Source organism: Neophocaena asiaeorientalis, unplaced genomic scaffold (assembly GCF_003031525.2).
Source record: "Neophocaena asiaeorientalis asiaeorientalis breed wild unplaced genomic scaffold, Neophocaena_asiaeorientalis_V1.1 scaffold148, whole genome shotgun sequence".
In the NCBI taxonomy this organism is placed as follows: Eukaryota; Metazoa; Chordata; class Mammalia; order Artiodactyla; family Phocoenidae; genus Neophocaena; species Neophocaena asiaeorientalis.
The window spans coordinates 2,308,793-2,326,301 of NW_020174050.1; the positions used below are offsets into that span (position 1 = coordinate 2,308,793).

The window sequence follows — 17,509 nt, forward strand, 5'->3', positions numbered from 1 at the left end:
TATGTGTACATTTTTCATTATTTATCAATAAAAGTACAGTTTGAATTAGTAATAGAATCAATGCAGAGCTTAGCTCTTTTAGTATATGTTATTTCCAAGCTAAGTTATTGGTTTGGTTAAATTTTTGCAAATACTGAAAACTCAAATGTTCAGATGGTAAATCACAGAGAACATGGTAATTGTACAAATTGTTTAAACTCTTATGTAAAATTTGATAAGGTGTTTTACATAACTAATGAATTGACAAGGTCTTGTGGAGAAAACAGTTCCAGATCGCAAACATACGCAACGGATTTAGTCAAACAATTTTTTTGGCAAGAATACTATGACTTTTGTAATCAGTTGTGAGCCAATGAAATACAAAGATGAGTCTAGTTAATAATCTACAATTATTGGCTAAAGAAGTATATTAGCGCTGATCTCCCTCTATTCATCCTACCTTTTCTCTTCTATCAACCCCACAAGGCTTTGGCACAATGAAGTGGGTGACTTTTATTTCCCTTATCTTTCTCTTCAGCTCTGCTTATTCCAGGGGTGTGTTTCGTCGAGATACACGTAAGAATTCTATTTTTCTACTGTTCAACTTTTATTTTATTTTCCTAGTAAAAGAAGGTTTCAGTAAACCTTGAATCTTTAATGAAGTAAGTTTTCCTTTAGCATTTATTTTCTAGACTGTTATGATATTTTGTATTTGTGAACCCTTAAGAAGTTATCTTACATTTCTAACATCCTAGGTGAAACAAATAGTGAGAATTGTTTAGTAACTGTTATTTGCTATTGCACATGAGGGAACTTAGGCAGAGTGAATTAAACTTCACAGAATATAGTTGAAGGTAGAATTCAAAACTCCAGATTCCCAAAGGTCTATCCACTGTACCTTAATTTATATAGAAAAATATAAAACCTGTGTTTTTAATCTTATAAATAGAACTTGTATTTATATTTTTCATTTCAGACTGTCCTCTCAGTGGCTGTTAATAGACACTGCAAAGGCATTAGATATTATCCAGGTTTGAATATAAAGCTATAAATATTTAATGATTTTTCAAATAGTATCATTTGAGATTAAATAACTCTTCTGCTTAAATGCAGAAGAAATAGCTCACCATCATCCTAAGATTTTCTGTTGGGAGTCAGAGCTCAATATCTTGGAGCAAATGAATACCTAAGTCAAATGGAGAGAAACATAAAAAATAATATCTTAACCAGTTGTTTCTTTAGAATTTAAAGCAAATCTTTTTTTCCGTTTTTTTCCTCCAGACAAGAGTGAGATTGCTCATCGGTTTAATGATTTGGGAGAAGAAAATTTCAAAGGCCTGTAAGTTAAAATATTTAAGAATGAACATTTAACGTTTCTAATAGTATTGGTTATAATTTTGAAGTCCTTATATTCCACTGTCATCAAAGATTCTAGAACAGTACTGTCCAATAGGATTTCTGCGTTGATGCAAATATTCTGTATCAGTGTAGTCCAATATAGCTGCCATTGGCCACATGTGGCTATTGAGTACTTTAAATATGACAAGTGCATCTGTGGATCAACAATTTAAACGGTATTTAATTTTAATTTATTTAAATATATATTGTCGCTTATGGCTAACGGCAACTATTTGGACAGTGTAGCCCTGGAACTCTTATATAACCTGCATGGTGGAAAGTTCCTTTCACAACTTGCTTACTAAATTCTTTTACCTAGCAAATAGTTCTGTGGTTTCTTGAGATGATTTTAATATTTTTAATCTAGTAAAAGTTGAGAAAATAGTTTATTTTTCAAGGTCTATCTTATTCTACAGCCTGATTAAATAAGATATGTGTGTGGTTTTTGTTTTTTGTTTTAAATAGTCAAAAGGCCTATGTAATGCCCCAGTCTTAACAATTAGGTCTATTTAGAATACATTTTGCTTGCTTGCTCTATGTGTATGCATCTACTGACATGCACACACATATTTTTATACGTGGTGGAAATATAATCATCTTTGCTTAGAAAGCCACACATACCTGGTTAGGCCTCAGATAATAGCTGATGTGAACAGGCTTTCTGGATAATAGTAAGAAAGATGTGTAAAATATAGAACATATACAGACACACTTTGTTTTCTAGCATAGCAACCTACTGTATGTTAAAATTTTATTATGCTACATTTTTCTATGTCCTTCGTTTCAGGGTGCTGATTGCCTTTTCTCAGTATCTTCAGCAGAGCCCGTTTGATGAGCATGTAAAATTAGTGAATGAAATAACTGAGTTTGCAAAAACATGCGTTGCTGATGAGTCAGCCGCAAATTGTGACAAGTCACTTGTAAGTATATTCTGATTTTGAATAGTATTTCTTCTTCCTTTACGTAATCTTGAATGTTTACAAAGAAAACAAATACCACTTTAGTTTTCTCGATTATTACTAAACGACCGTATTTGTAAGCAATGCTCAAAAGTGGGTATAGCCACTGTTTCTTCAATGATAGATATATTCTAGTACACCCACAATTTAAAAAACCATTTCTTTGTTGAAACCACACACAAGAGTCATAGTGTTTTTAAATGGAAATTTTTTATTTGTAGAAGTTTCTTTTTAAAATTTGAAGTTAGATTTCTTTTCATAGAGGCTAATAATGATAGTATAGTTTTTATCTTCAGAAAGTACTCACCTGATCTCTGTGCTAACTTTGTTACCCGGGTGAAATAATAGTACAGCTATGTATTCCTCATTTTAGGGATATTCATATTTTTACATACAATAAAAAATCAGAACTTTGAACTTGTGATATTTTCAGATAGGTCTTTAATGTAAGGATAGCTTTATGTTTCTCTCACCACTTAATCTATATATACCTTTCTGGGGACAAGGCAGTTTTTTATTTATCACTAAAGCCTTTCTCCCTCTTATTTTTCTCTATATGTACTTCTGCCTCAAGGCAGAATCAGTTCTTTAGCTACACACAATAATATTGCTCTAAATATGAATTTTAAAAATGTGTCTTTTTAAAAAAATTAATAAATTCTGTTTTGAGCAGCATATTTTCCCTAAAGTTATAATTACTTTCATAATAAAAATTAATGGGGACAGAAAGGATTCATTTAATGGACTATGCATTGAGACAAATATTTCTAGAACAAAAAAAATCTATATTTTAATACAATAACAACTAACGCATGGTAGATTATGTTACTCCTCAGTTTTGAATGGTATCCACTAAAAAGTTGAACCTCTCAAAAAGGAGCAGATCAAATGAGAAACTATACGAACACTTCCCTCCCTAATGTGAATTCACTTGCTACTTAGAGGATAGTTTTCCTTGAGTTTTTGTTATAATGATTGTTCTCCTAGCCTTTAGCCTCAGGTGGAAATAGGAGTTATGCTCATTCGTTAAGGTCATTGCCTTTTTGCCCTTCTGTTTTATCCACTATAAGTGATAGTGTGACAGTTAATTCTTATGGAAATCACACATAGATGGTCAAATCAAGGGAAGGTCTCTAAATCTGAGAAAAATGTGGATTTTTATATGATTTACTAACCAAGGATTACCAAGATATTAATTCCTTATAATATTCTTCGGGTATAAGGAAAACAAAAGTCTGCCCAGCAATTTGACACCTGTTCTCTTTCACTCAGCACACTCTCTTTGGAGATAAACTGTGTGCAGTTGCATCCCTTCGTGAAACCTATGGTGAAATGGCCGACTGCTGTGCGAAACAAGAGCCTGAGAGAAATGAATGCTTCCTGAAACACAAAGATGATAATCCAGACCTCCCTAAGTTGAAACCAGACCCTGATACTTTGTGTGCCGAGTTTAAGGAAAATGAACAGAAGTTTTGGGGAAAGTAAGTAATCAGATTTTTAAGCTTCAAAATTAAAAATTATGGAATAGGTCAAGACTCATTATAACAATTACTATTTTGAAAAATATTATCAACATTAAGACTTGAAGCTTCTGTTCTAATGACAATTTTCAAAGAAATAACATATGATACTACAAAATTCTACATGTTGAAAAAGTCGATCAAAGATCTTTTGGAGTTCATCAAAACAGGATATGATCTGTATGCAAATATTTGAAGATGACATGTATTAAAATATTATAAAGATATATATATATGTAGTATTCTCAGAATTTAGTTCATTTTAGTCAATAACATATCACTGATATTTAACTAATTTATGCATGTGTGTATATTTATATGTACATATATGTATGAGTTTAACATTTTCACTGACTCAAAGAGTGACAAAGGCAAGTTCATTATGTGCAAATTGAGCTTCACTGGTAAATTAGATGTCTTCAGATTTTGGAGGTTCTGGGGAGAATGTAGATTACAAGTCTTCCTGCAATACTGTCTGCTATAGAAAAATGGCTGTCTGTTTTTTGTTTAAAAATTTAGATACCTATATGAAATTGCCAGAAGACATCCCTACTTTTATGCCCCAGAACTCCTTTACTTTGCTCATCAATACAAAGGAGTTTTTGCAGAATGCTGCCAAGCTGCTGATAAAGGTGCCTGCCTGATACCAAAGGTATTCCCCAGAAGAAGAATAGAAGAATCAATTCATAATCAAATCTCAGTTTTGGGACATCTTATGGTTAGATTTAGGAAACCTAAGCCTCCAATAGAAACTTCTTTATGTGGTCCAAAAAGCCTTCCTCCGTCTTTTCCCCCTCAAAGATCTTTCACCTTTTTTGAAGGCCTATGTCTTCCACCTTCCTCCTTCTAAGATTTGCCTAAGTGGATCTGGTAGAGGGAATCGCTGTGTATGTGTCTAAATATCCTGCCTCTTTTAATAGTGCAAGTTGCTGTAGTGAAATACGGAAAATCATGTTTAAAATTACACAGCAAGGGAACACAGTTTTTGTTTCTCTTTTCATGAGACTTTTTTATTCGGAAGGGAACTTAAAGTAGGGGAGAATTTAACTGCATCTAGAAGTCTGGGTTTATTCATTCATTCCATAAATATTTACACAGCTTTCTCTTTTACAGGGAGTTTATTGATGTTATGAGAGTTGGTGGAGGAGGCATTGAAAGGGGTTATATGCAAAATTAAGAAGTCAGCAAAGTTCTGTTCCCTGGGATATTAGCGTACTCTGTCCTTCCACTTTTCCTTTCCGTTCCCTTTTCCCTAACAACGGCTCCATGCTGGTTCTTAACTACCTGGAGGTTTCCACTATGAGCAGACTGACTTTTCCTCTTCCTACAGAACAAAATAGTTATTTGTCAATAGTGATACTTGGGAATTTAGGAGTAAATTCTCTCTTTAAAATTCAGTTTGGCATAGTCTCATCTGAGCTTATGAAGGGGTGGTCTGCGTAAAATTTTTCTTTTCTAATTTTTCCAAAATTGTTTCTTTTTGCAGATTGAGACTGTGAGAGAAGAAGTACTGGCTTCATCTGCCAGACAGAGACTCAAGTGTACCAGTATCCAAAAATTCGGAGAAAGAGCTCTAAAAGCATGGTATGTTAAACTTAGTTTGCATTTTTATAATGATGTAAATGATGATGGTTCAGTTGACAAAACTGTACACTTGCACGTCATTTTACGCAGTGCTTTCGCATATATCTTTTTGGTTGTCTAAAAGGTAGAAATTTGACAGAGGTGAAAACCAGAGCATCAGTAACAATTTGTCATTATTTTTTATCATATCTTTTCTAAGTAGTCAAGGAATCTAGAGGACTTTTTTGTTCTTCTAGGACAGGCGTTTAAACTCCCATGTATTTATAATGACTGTGATCTTAGTATAATGGTCTACTGTTTTTATAAAGCTGTAGTCAGGGTCTTTTATTTAGTTTTATCTCCCCTCCACCCAATTATCTTGAAGTGTCTGCTTGTCTTTTTATGTTCTGATAATTAATTTCAGCCATCAGGTTTTCTTCTTGCTTTCTTGTAGCACCAGTTCTGCGCTTAATGTCTTGTTTTTTCCTGGGCCTCTGTTTTTATATTATTAGCTAGCTCTAGAAGCATCATCCTTCAGTATCTGAGCCAAGGAACTCCCCTTCTCCATCTCCCACACCCCCGTCACCAATCCCTCCCTTCTAGTCAACACGAACAGGAAATAAAATGAAAATAGATATTTCGCAAACTCTCTAGAAACTGGCACTTGAACGAACTATCTTTGCCTGTCATCCCTACCATCTATACCACCAAAAGCAACCAAATCAATAAACGAAACAACCTTAACATGAAATGATACATAGTTAAACAGGCTATGATTAGTTTGGGGGAAGAAGTGTCTTTTATCAGATTTAGGCAACTCCGAAATGATTTGGGAAAGCTTGTGGATGTTAGCCTTTTACATCTTGTCAGTGAGCTGAGAGATTATGCTGAATCAATTTCTTGGTAAGAATATGCTGAATCAAAACTCTCTAATTTTGTAGAAGTTATGAAATTTCTTTTCTCAGAGACCTTTGGAAGTCAGGAAGAATGTGTTTTAGTTAATAAAAAAAAAGGATAACTGGAATTTGTATGGCACTTCCCAGTTCATAAAATGCTTTCATATGTATTATCTAATTTAATCCTCACAACAATCCTTTGGTTTAGCATGTTGTTGTGACTCTGTAGAGACTGAAGCTCAGAAAGGCTAAGTAACTTGCCTAGGGTCACACTGTTAATAACCTATAAAGCCAGATCTGGAAGTCAGCTCTGGGCTCCAAACCTGATGCCTCTCAGCATGTTGCCATTTTTAGAATCCCTCTTTGATTTCTGCTTTCATGAATTGCTGGACTTCTAACAACCATACACACTCCTACAATGGATAATTAGGCCCTAAGGAAACATTTTGCCCTAAGATAACAATTTGGTTCAGAATTAGCATTAAAATAAGAACTGATAAATCTTACAAATTATTTCTCTATGTTATTTTATCCTAAATTTTCTTGTTATACGTAGTATTTTCCTAGTACTTTGATATAAAATGTTGCCTGTTAATAATATTCTGATGGGAGAATTTTCTTCTTTAGGTCAGTAGCTCGCCTGAGCCAAAAATTTCCCAAGGCTGATTTTGCAGAGGTTTCCAAGATAGTGACAGATCTTACGAAAGTCCACAAGGAATGCTGCCATGGTGACCTGCTTGAATGTGCAGATGACAGGGTAAAGAATCCTCAGTATACCTTTTGGTAACTTACTTGCTTAAGTTGGTAGAATCAATTTGTTTAGCATCAAAACAACTGAGAATGGTTTGAGATAGTTTTCTATGCTCTAATCTGCTCAATACTTGCCTTGCCTTGCGGTTCTTTCCTTCTTTGTTTCTCCTTCCTTCCTTCCTTCCTTCCTTTCTCTCTCTCTCTCTCTCCTCTTTCTTTCTTTCTTTCTTTCCTCTCTCTCTCTCTCTCTCTTTCTTTCTTTCTCCTACTCAGTAAGTGATCTGATAACCTCATTCAGTAATTTGTAATCCCTTTCATTCATATTCTGAGAACAAAAGCTTAAAACTGAAGTAAGACAGTTACAAAGGTAGATTTGTAAGAAGATTTTTTAAGGAGGTGGGGGAGTTGGAGAAAGGCTAGAATCTGAAGAGACCTTTGGAAATTATGTAACTTTTTGCTCTATATTCTCTCAACTGTCCATGTTAAAAATACAAATATTTAGCATATCTTTTTCTCAAACTGAAAAATATGACCAAATACCAGAATACTAATCTCTTAGTACACTTTCTGGAAAATTTAAGGCAGTTGTAAATGTAAGTAGGGTCTGTGACTATGATCTTGACTAGTTTTTCAAAAATCTGTAACACTTTAGTTTTTTGGTTTCAAGATGCCTGCACTTAATTTGTGGGGAGTATTTGGAAAAACAGTACTGAGTTTTAGTTTAAAATTTAAATGCTTTAACAGTAGAAATATAAAATTAATAAATAACAGATATGAGACCTTATTACTGACTAGTTTTTTTCAAATCAAGTGGAAATGCTTTAGTAGTTCTATCTGTGTCTCTAGACTTAGCAGCACAGACTGAAAATATTCACAGGACGCAGGTTGGTATATGTATGGTCTTAGAATAAAATGAACTTGTTCTGCCAACATAGTAAAAGTCTAGGGAGGAAGCACAGCAAAGTCAATTTACGTTGAACAGTTTCCATCAACTTGCTTGTAGGCGGATCTTGCCAAGTATATATGTGAAAATCAAGCTTCAATCTCCACTAAACTGAAGAAGTGCTGTGATAAGCCTCTGTTGGAAAAATCCCACTGCATTGCAGAGGTGGAAAAAGATGAGTTGCCTGAAAACCTGTCCCCATTAGCTGCTGATTTTGCTGAAGATAAGGAAGTTTGCAAAAACTATAATGAAGCAAAAGATGTCTTCCTGGGCACGTAAGTGGATAAGGAATGATCTTTCATAGTTTTATATGGTCTCAGGATTTAGGAAATTATTCTAGGCTTTCCTTTGGAATTGCTACAATCTTCATGCTGCCTACAATGTTTCTTTATTCTTTCTTCTCCCAGTCTTTAAACATTTTTGGAAAAAATTAATTTTAAAAATTGTTGTAAAATTATACATGCATATAGCAGATGCTCAATTAATAGAGAAGAGTACAAAGTACTAATAAAAGTTCATTTTTACACCCCCATTTCATTCCTTACTCCTTAGGAATATTTCTGGAAATACCTGTAGAAATATTTTGTGTATACATAAATTATATACATATTATCCATTCATGCATTCATTCAAAGAATATTTCTTGAACTTATATATCTGTGAATATATGTAATACATCTTTATGTCTCTATATCTATCTATCTACCTATCTATTGATATATCTGATGTCAGCAAAGAACTATAAAGAGAAGTAGAATGTTACCAGGTGCTTTATATTTGGTTAAAAAGACCAGAAGTCTGGTAGCATGGCAAGGCAGCGTTAAATGACAGCAATTAAATGACAAAATCGATGAGTATATAAAGTCAGTAAGTGTAGTGATAAACTTTGCATTTTTATTGCTCAATTATAATAGTATTCTGTGCACTAAATAATATTTCATAAAATTATGTAACCATCAAGAATTTACTCATACAGAGAGGAAAAAAATTCAGAAAATATCTCTATTAATCTATCAGAACCTTTTTGAGGTATAGTCTGAGTCAAACAAATTATACCTAATAGTAACGGGTGTCATTCCTCAGACATTTAATATGTGCCAGACCGCATGTGTTTCACATAGATTACGTCATCTATTTCCTACAGTTTACCTTATGAGATAGGTACTATTATTAACCCCATTCCACAGAGGAGGAAACAAAGTCTTGATAGTTTTAATAAGTTGCCTAAGTTGATATAATAAAATAAGTGGCAGAGCCAGGATTTGATAGCTTTAACTCTGAACTCCCAAGTCCTTAGCCACTAAGCTTTACTGCATGGCGTTTAGTCAAATTCAGACCTTTATGATATGAGTTAATTTTGTGGTTAATTATGGGGTTTTTTTTTTGATGTTTTATTTACTTATTTATTTGTGTGCACTGGCTCTTAGTTGCAGCATGCATGTGGGATCTAGTTCCCTGACCAGGGATCGAACCCGGGCCCACTGCATTGGGAGTGCAGAGACTTAGCCACTGGGCCACCAGGGAGGTCCCAATTATGTAGTTTTTCTTGCTCATTTGTCCAACTAAATCTATTTTATTGTCATCTTAATTAGGTTTTTGTATGACTATGCGAGAAGGCATCCTGAGTACTCTGTCTCATTGCTGTTGAGAATTGCCAAGGGATATGAAGCCACACTGGAGGATTGCTGTGCCAAAGATGATCCTCCTGCATGCTATGCCACAGTGGTAGGTTTCTGGAAGGAAAAAAATATATAGCTCTTTAACTGATGATTCTAATAACAGGAAAGAAAAATAACGCAAGAATGTTACATAGTGCAATTTAGATTTTTTCTTAAGATGGTTTCAACTCTGTGCTTTTAAACATTATAGGAATAATAGCCTTAAATAGAAAGATCAAAGACAGCGATCTCTAATTCCACAAAATCTTTTTTTTTTTTTTTTTTTTTGCGGTACGCTGGCCTCTCACTGTTGTGGCCTCTCCCATTGCGGAGCACAGGCTCCGGACGCGCAGGCTCAGCGGCCGTGGCTCACGGGCCCAGCCGCTCCGCGGCATGTGGGATCTTCCCGGACCGGGGCACGAACCCGTGTCCCCTGCATCGGCAGGCGGACTCTCAGCCACTGTGCCATCAGGGAAGCCCTAATTTCACAAAATCTTGACCATGCTTTTTCTCCTTTTTACACTCCTGAGAACAAAATAAATTAAATTTAAATGTTAAGAGATTTAACTTAGATATAAAGAAAGTTAACCTGATTCCTTATTAAGTATCAAGAATTAGTATCATAAGAAAGATTGTGAAATCTAGTACTTTAGAATATTTTCAAATCCTTTCTTGAGACAGTTTAAGAATGGTTTTACAAGAAATTAAGTGTGGAGAGGAAATCTGTTTTGAGAATATTTAGCATATTTAGCTATGCTAAAATAGAATTTTATCATGTTTGAGATATTTAGTACTCCTAGCACATATAGTGGTGCGCAAACTTAAGAATCAGAGGAAAGTCATTTTTTCCTCTACCAAGAAACTGGTTATATGCCAAGTGCCACACAGGAACTGATGACCAAGGTAAAATGTCTTATCTCAGAAAGCTCAGGGTCCAACTGGAGAGATGGCTTAATAATGATGATACTTACAATCATAGCCATCATTTACTGAGTTTTTACTATATTCCAGGCTATGTTTTAATTTCATTAGCTCAGGTAGTCTACAAGAGCAATTCTCTGAGGTGAGTACCCTGTTCATCTCCATCTTAGAAATGAGGGTTCTAAAGCTTTGAGACGGGAAGTAAAGTTGCACAACTAGAACATGAGTCAGGTTGGCCTGGCTCAAACATCCGCAGTTGCACTCCAGAGTCTGAATGTTCTTAATCACTTATCTCATACGGTCTCATCAAATAAACAGTTTGGACATATTATAATAGATTTGACATCAAAAATCTATTTTCATGGCTTTGGGCAGAAAGGAGGAAGGATCTCATTATGCCTAGAAGGATGAAACACAACCTGCATCTGGTCCTCAGGGAGAATCTTGTAAACACTATTCTTTTATTTTTCAGTTTGAAAAACTTCAGCCTCTTGTGGAGGAGCCTAAGAATTTAATTAAACAAAACTGTGAACTTTTTGAAAAACTTGGAGAGTATCCATTCCAAAATGCGTAAGTGTTTTTGCTTATTGACTAAACTTTTCATGTTCATTTAATAAATATTTAAGCCAATTTATAGACCACCTATCAGAACTTTTTTTTTAATAAATTTATTTATTTTATTTATTTATTTTTGGCTGCTTTGGGTCTTCCTTGCTGCACATGGGCTTTCTCTAGTTGCGGAGAGCAGGGGCTACTCTTCGTTGCAGTGTGAGGGCTTCTCATTGTGGTGGCTTCTCTTGTTGCAGAGCACAGACTCTAGGCATGCGGGCTTCAGTAGTTGTGGCTTGCAGGCCTTAGAGGGCAGGCTCAGTAGTTGTGGTGCATGGGCTTAGTTGTTCCGTGGCATGTGGGATCTCCCAGATCAGGGCTCGAACCCATGTCCCCTGCACTGGCAGGTGGATTCTTAACCACTGCACCACCAGGGAAGCCCTATCATAGAACTTTTAATCTTGAAAATAAAGTATCATTTCTAATCACTCTCCATCAAGAAAGACCAGAGAAAATGAAATAAAATAGTTGATGGGATGAAGAGGCCTATATTTGAGTGCACTTTAAAAAATTGGGCTCTTAAGTCTGGGAGGAAAAATATCAAATCTTGGGATATAGGAACTGAGGATGCCATTTGAAAGTTAAGAAATAGTTTATGAGCAAAAAAATATAGCAATGCTTCACAGAGCAGAAAATAGTAGGTCTTCAGTAGCAGTAGCTCAATAAGATGATGGATTAATGTCCCAATTAAATAGAGCCTTATCTGTGGAAGTTAAGACAGGAAGGGACACATCATTTAGTTATTTATTGTTCAGCTTACACATGTTAACACTCTTCTTCTACCTATAGGTGCTAGGAATAACAACAATGAACAAGACATAGTCTCTTCCCTTGAGTAGATTATGGTCGTACGTTGGCTTTCACTGGTGCTTAGCATTCTTAGTAAATGATTATTACAGGCTAGATACCACATCAGGTTGATTGCATGCTTTGTTCCTTTTAATTTAATCCTTGCACTATCCCTTTTGAGTCAGGTATATTTCCTTCCATTTCATGGGTGAGAAATTTCATCCATGTCTTTCAAATTTAGTACAGTGCTGATGTATGTTAAGCTCTCAGTAGGTTTTATTGAAAGAAAGAAGCAATTAATAAATATCTTAATGTCACTGAATTACAATAAGTAAGGTAAGCCACTTTCCTAAGATCATACAGCACAGGTGGATTCAAAGCTAGGCTTAATTAGTTGCTCAGGGCAAGGTCTTCTCCCACATTACCCCGCCAACCTGGAGATGATAATTTTATGAATGGAAAACCATCTTAGTGGATTTTGGCTAAGTGATCTCTGCTTGACCTGATGTGTTAGAAAAAGACAGCTTCTTGCCTGGCTGAAAACACATGGATTATGTTGTTATAGGCTCATAATTCGTTACACCAAGAAAGTACCCCAAGTGTCAACTCCAACTCTCGTGGAGGTCTCAAGAAACCTAGGAAGAGTGGGCTCTAAGTGTTGTAAGAATCCTGAATCAGAAAGAATGTCCTGCGCTGAAGACTATGTGAGTCTTTTAGAACATAATAAAGTTAATAATGATGAACTTTTGCTTTTAGATATTGACAAAGCTAACTTTCAGAAGCAAGGGTGGGCTAATGTGTGTGTGTGTGTGTGTGTGTGTGTGTGTGTGTGTGTGTGTGTGTGTGTGTGTGTGTTTTGTGTATTAAATATGGTAATGGCAGCCAGGATTTGGTCACCTGTATTATCCTGACCATCAGAAAGAGGTTTTAGATAAGATTCCAAAAATGATAAACTGTTTTGAAAAAATTCTGTGAACTTTTAATGTTCCATCCTGGAATTTTCTAAATTTTTACTTTCTTTGGATCTTTTTTTAAATTTTTTTTTTTTTTTTTTTTTTTTTTTTTTAACTCTTAACCACTGCGCCACCAGGGAAACCCTACCCTCTATTTTTGCTTTGCGTCATTGGATCTTTAATATATCAGTATAAGACTATTTATTCCCTACTCCAAGACATATATCAGGATTCACCTCAAATTATTTAATCAATTATTTTCTCAATAAATTATTCTTAAAATGTAGACATATTTAATTAAAAGAGAAGACTTCAAAGTCCCTTATTATTTGTAGTTCTAAAAATAAGCAAATCGTTTTCTCAAATCAACCTAGGATTCAATGTTGCTAGTTAAAATATAACATTTGTTTTGGTCCTTTGGAAGGTAGGAGTTCATGGAAAACTTTTCATTATGCTTCCTTTGAACTTCTGCTCTCCTGCCTGATTTTAGCTGTCCTTGGTCCTGAACCGGTTGTGCGTGTTGCACGAGAAGACACCAGTTAGCGAAAGAGTTACCAAATGCTGCACGGAGTCCTTGGTGAACAGACGGCCATGCTTTTCTGCTCTGACAGTTGATGAAACATATGAACCCAAAGCCTTTGATGAGAAAACATTCACCTTCCATGCAGATTTATGCACACTTCCCGAGAATGAGAAACAAATCAAGAAACAAATGTGAGGAGTACTTCATTACTGCATGTGTTTGTAGTCTTGATAGTGAGAATTGTAAATTAAAATGAGCAACTTTTCCTTAAGTAGTGATTATATACCTTAAATACTTAAATATTGACCTTATTAAGCAGATAAAAGTGTCAAGAATAAAATGGATAGCATTTTGTTTTCTTAGCAAAAGAAAAAAAAAAAATAGTACCATTCAGAATAATCTTGTGGATAAAAGCTGCAGTAGAATAACAGCTTAGGCTAGGTCCAGTAGAAAAAACTGAACTGATGCATTTTTGCAGATAGCAAATTAGTTAGTAGAAATCATATGAAAATTTAATTCTAGGCCTGAATGGTTATTTTCAGTTTGTTCTATGACAACGCACAGACAAGGCAACCCCTCAAGACCTGACTTTTGAGAATGGAACTTGGATTAAAAATATCTGGGATTTAGAGTTCTGAGGCATGACTCCCTATTGCTGTCACAAGGGGTTATAATTGCATGAAATTTAGCAACATAAATTTGCTATTATCTCTGGTGGATTCTGATCGTGGACATAGACTTAAAAGTCATATTGCAAAACCTGTCATGCCCATATGACTCTTTCTCTAGCACTATTGTCTCTGTAGATGTCAGTGAAAGAGAACCACCCACTCCCATGAATTGGATAGTTTTATTTCCTATGGCCGCTCCACTATTAACTTTGAATGGGCAGATTACAAAAACCAAATATAAAGATTCTCAGATTAGAAACTTTTTAAATGGAGCCCAAGATAAGTAAGTTTTTCAGGATCATTTTTAACTCTCAAATTTTAAAACTTCCATATGGCATTACTTCCAAAATCTGAATAACATATAAATGCAATGACATCATCCTTTCCAGTGATTTACTGAAGAATGATTTGTTGAGATTTACTGACACTACAAATGTTGAGCAATTTACATTGATTACTTAATTTGATCCTGCCACTGACCCTACGAAGGTGTATTTTATTATCCTCATTATGCAAATAAGAATATTGAAGCTTATAATGGTAAGCCTGGGCCTCAGGTCCAGAGTTGTCTGGCTCTAAGACTTAGCATCTTAAGTAGCAGCGCTACCATTTTTACCATCTCCATTTTTCTGTAGAGAGTAAACTTTTTTTCCGGTTTTTTTTGTTTGTTTGTTTTTTGTTTTCATTCAAATGCAGTGCACTCGTTGAGCTGGTAAAACACAAACCCAAGGTAACAGAGGAACAACTGAAAACTGTTATGGGGAATTTTGCAGCTTTTGTAGACAAGTGCTGTGCAGCCGATGACAAAGAGGCCTGCTTTGCTCTGGAGGTACTGGAGTTGTTTGCCTTCATTTTCACATGTCTAATTTCCTTTGCTGTTGCATTTGATCAAGCTAGGGGTTAGTGGTTGAAGTATCTGAAAGACATTATGTGCATGTAGAACAGGAATCTTATTCTTCATACAATTGTCTTACCAAATGACTGAAATAGCTCTTTTTTCTTTTAAATCTCCTGCTGCACTGTAGTTTATTACTAAGTGTTTGTAATGTTTGTTCTGTTTCCAAAGTTGTGATGTTTATGAATATAGATAGAAATATTTCTAAAGCCTGAGATGTTTTGGTAGAGACATCATCAAACCAAAGCATTAATTTATTTAAACATTTTCTTGAAAATGCTGGTTTGTGATTTGGTTGGATCTGAATGTTTATTTTACAGGTTAGTGTGGAAATTTATATTTAGATGTCTGAATCATTTAATATTCCCCCTATGACTTGACAGTAATTTTTTTATTCCTTTGGGGGCAATGATGCTGGTGAGCTTCCTTCTAGAGATTCTAGTACTAAACTGTTATTAAGGGATGTGATGTACATAAAATTACTTTGTAATCACCAATGGCTGTATAAATGTTACTTTTTTACCCTAATAGTGGTGCTAATATTTTCCCCACATCTGTCATTTCTTTGTATTTAGGGTCCAAAACTTGTTGTTTCAACTCGAGAAGCCATAGCCTAAAAAGAACACAACCACAAGCATCTCAGGTAACTACACTTTAGACTTTTTTAAAAAACTAATTTTAATAGTTATTATTAAAATAGTAAAGATCAACTGACCAGTGCTAACCACTGTTCTAAACTGATTATATATATTAACTTCTTTACTTCTCAAAATAGTTGCCTGAGTTGAGTACCATTATTATTCCCATTTTGAAGATGAGAAAATGAAGCCATAGATCAAGAAATAGGTTAAATAATTTACCCAAGGACTACCCAACCACGGAGCCAAAATTAAAGATTCAAACCAGGGCTTGAGAGTTAACCACTGGCCTGTTCTGACCCAATGTGACACAGAAGACAGAGTCATTCTACTATGTACTGGCTCAGGAGTGGGAAACTTTAGGCAATAGGCTGGACCATAGAAAGTGCATTTTTGTATGTACAAAAACAGTTCAATATCAGTGATTTCATATGGTTCAACCATATAGCTCAAGAACAAATTCATTTCATTGGAGAATATGATAGGTCTACCTTATGTGAACTTTTATTACAAGTAAATAATTTGCTACTAAGTTTCCAATGTGTCAACATGCTGAGCTTTAAGAGAATTTCTCTTCTTATGACAAAAAGGCCCACTTTAAAATTTAGATGTTTGAACATAAACATGTTTTACCCATTTTGGTGTAGTATTTTGGGGGAAACTATAATAAAAAATAGAATGAACTTCCTTTTCGAAACAATTTGTCCAACTATTTTTTAGCATGAATTATTTTCATATTTTTTAAACTGTGATGTTTATTCCACTATTAGATTTTAACTTGCTCTTTGCCTATGTGGTAAAACCTTCATATTGTGCATTCAGGAAAGGAACCAACTTCATATCTTTGCAAATTTGGGCATTTCAAAATGTGATTTGTTTTAGTCCTAAATGGCAAGATTTTCTTCCTAGAGGTCTAACTTTGAGAAGACAACTTTTTTGTTTGTAATTAACTTAAGTAAGAAGTAGGTGTTGGGAATTCCCTGGCAGTCCAGGGATAGCACTCCACGCTTCCACTGCAGGGGACACGAGTTTGATTCCTGGTCCGGGAACTAAGATCCCACAAGCCACACTGTGTGTTGTGGCAAAAAAAAAAAAAAAAAGTAGGAGTTAAGTAAATGACCCTGAGAGTTAATGATGAAAAGCCTGTGTGACGAAGAGAGGACTTTACAATCCTTATTGCTGTGTCCTCTCCCCTAGTCCAACAGAAGAATTCAGCTGCCATGAGTCTAGGAGAGGCTTGAATTGTTTTCATTGGTGGAAATTGCGGAAAGGCAATCTAAGCAATTTGGCATTCATTTGAAGAGATTTGAAAAAACACATGCCATTTTATAAACAGTAATTATATTTATCTTTTTGTTTTTCAGCCTACCCTGAGAGTAAGAGGAAAAAACGAGAAATGAAAACTCAGAGCTTATTCATCTGTTTTTCTTTTCTGTTGGTGTTAACCAACACCCTGTCTTAAGAACACAAATTTCTTTAAATATTTTGCCTCTTTTCTCTGTGCTACAATTAATAAAAAAATGAAAAGAATCTAACATAATTGTCCATGACTGTTATTTTTCAAAGATGTGTTGCCATCCTGAAAATTTTGTAGGTGCTATGAAAGTTCAACTGTTCTCTCCCCATTTCAGTGGAGGACTTCTAGTTCCTTACGGGTTAATTATGTAAAAGAAACATTAATACTGTTCTGAGTTATGGATTATAAGCATTCAATGTAATATTTTAACATTATGGTAATTCTGGATAAAAGAATAGAAACTGTGGTATAGGTAAGGCATACAAAACATGGCTTCTTCTTACTACTAAGACTCAATTATAAAGGTGGGGGACCAAAAAGATAGAGA

The 17,509-nt window shown here is 34.9% G+C and overlaps 1 protein-coding gene across 1 annotated transcript; it reads left to right on the plus strand.

The window, feature by feature from the left end:
- Positions 1-407: 407 nt before the first annotated feature.
- ALB (albumin) lies at positions 408-17,200 on the plus strand. The gene is made up of 15 exons (XM_024754106.1): positions 408-555; positions 1,261-1,318; positions 2,165-2,297; positions 3,609-3,817; positions 4,376-4,508; positions 5,343-5,440; positions 6,943-7,072; positions 8,069-8,283; positions 9,601-9,733; positions 11,060-11,157; positions 12,551-12,689; positions 13,429-13,652; positions 14,829-14,961; positions 15,603-15,670; positions 17,030-17,200. The coding sequence occupies exons 1-14, from the start codon at positions 477-479 to the stop codon at positions 15,642-15,644; spliced, it is 1,824 nt and encodes a 607-aa protein (XP_024609874.1). The 5' UTR covers positions 408-476; the 3' UTR covers positions 15,645-15,670; positions 17,030-17,200.
- The last annotated feature ends 309 nt before the right edge of the window (positions 17,201-17,509 follow it).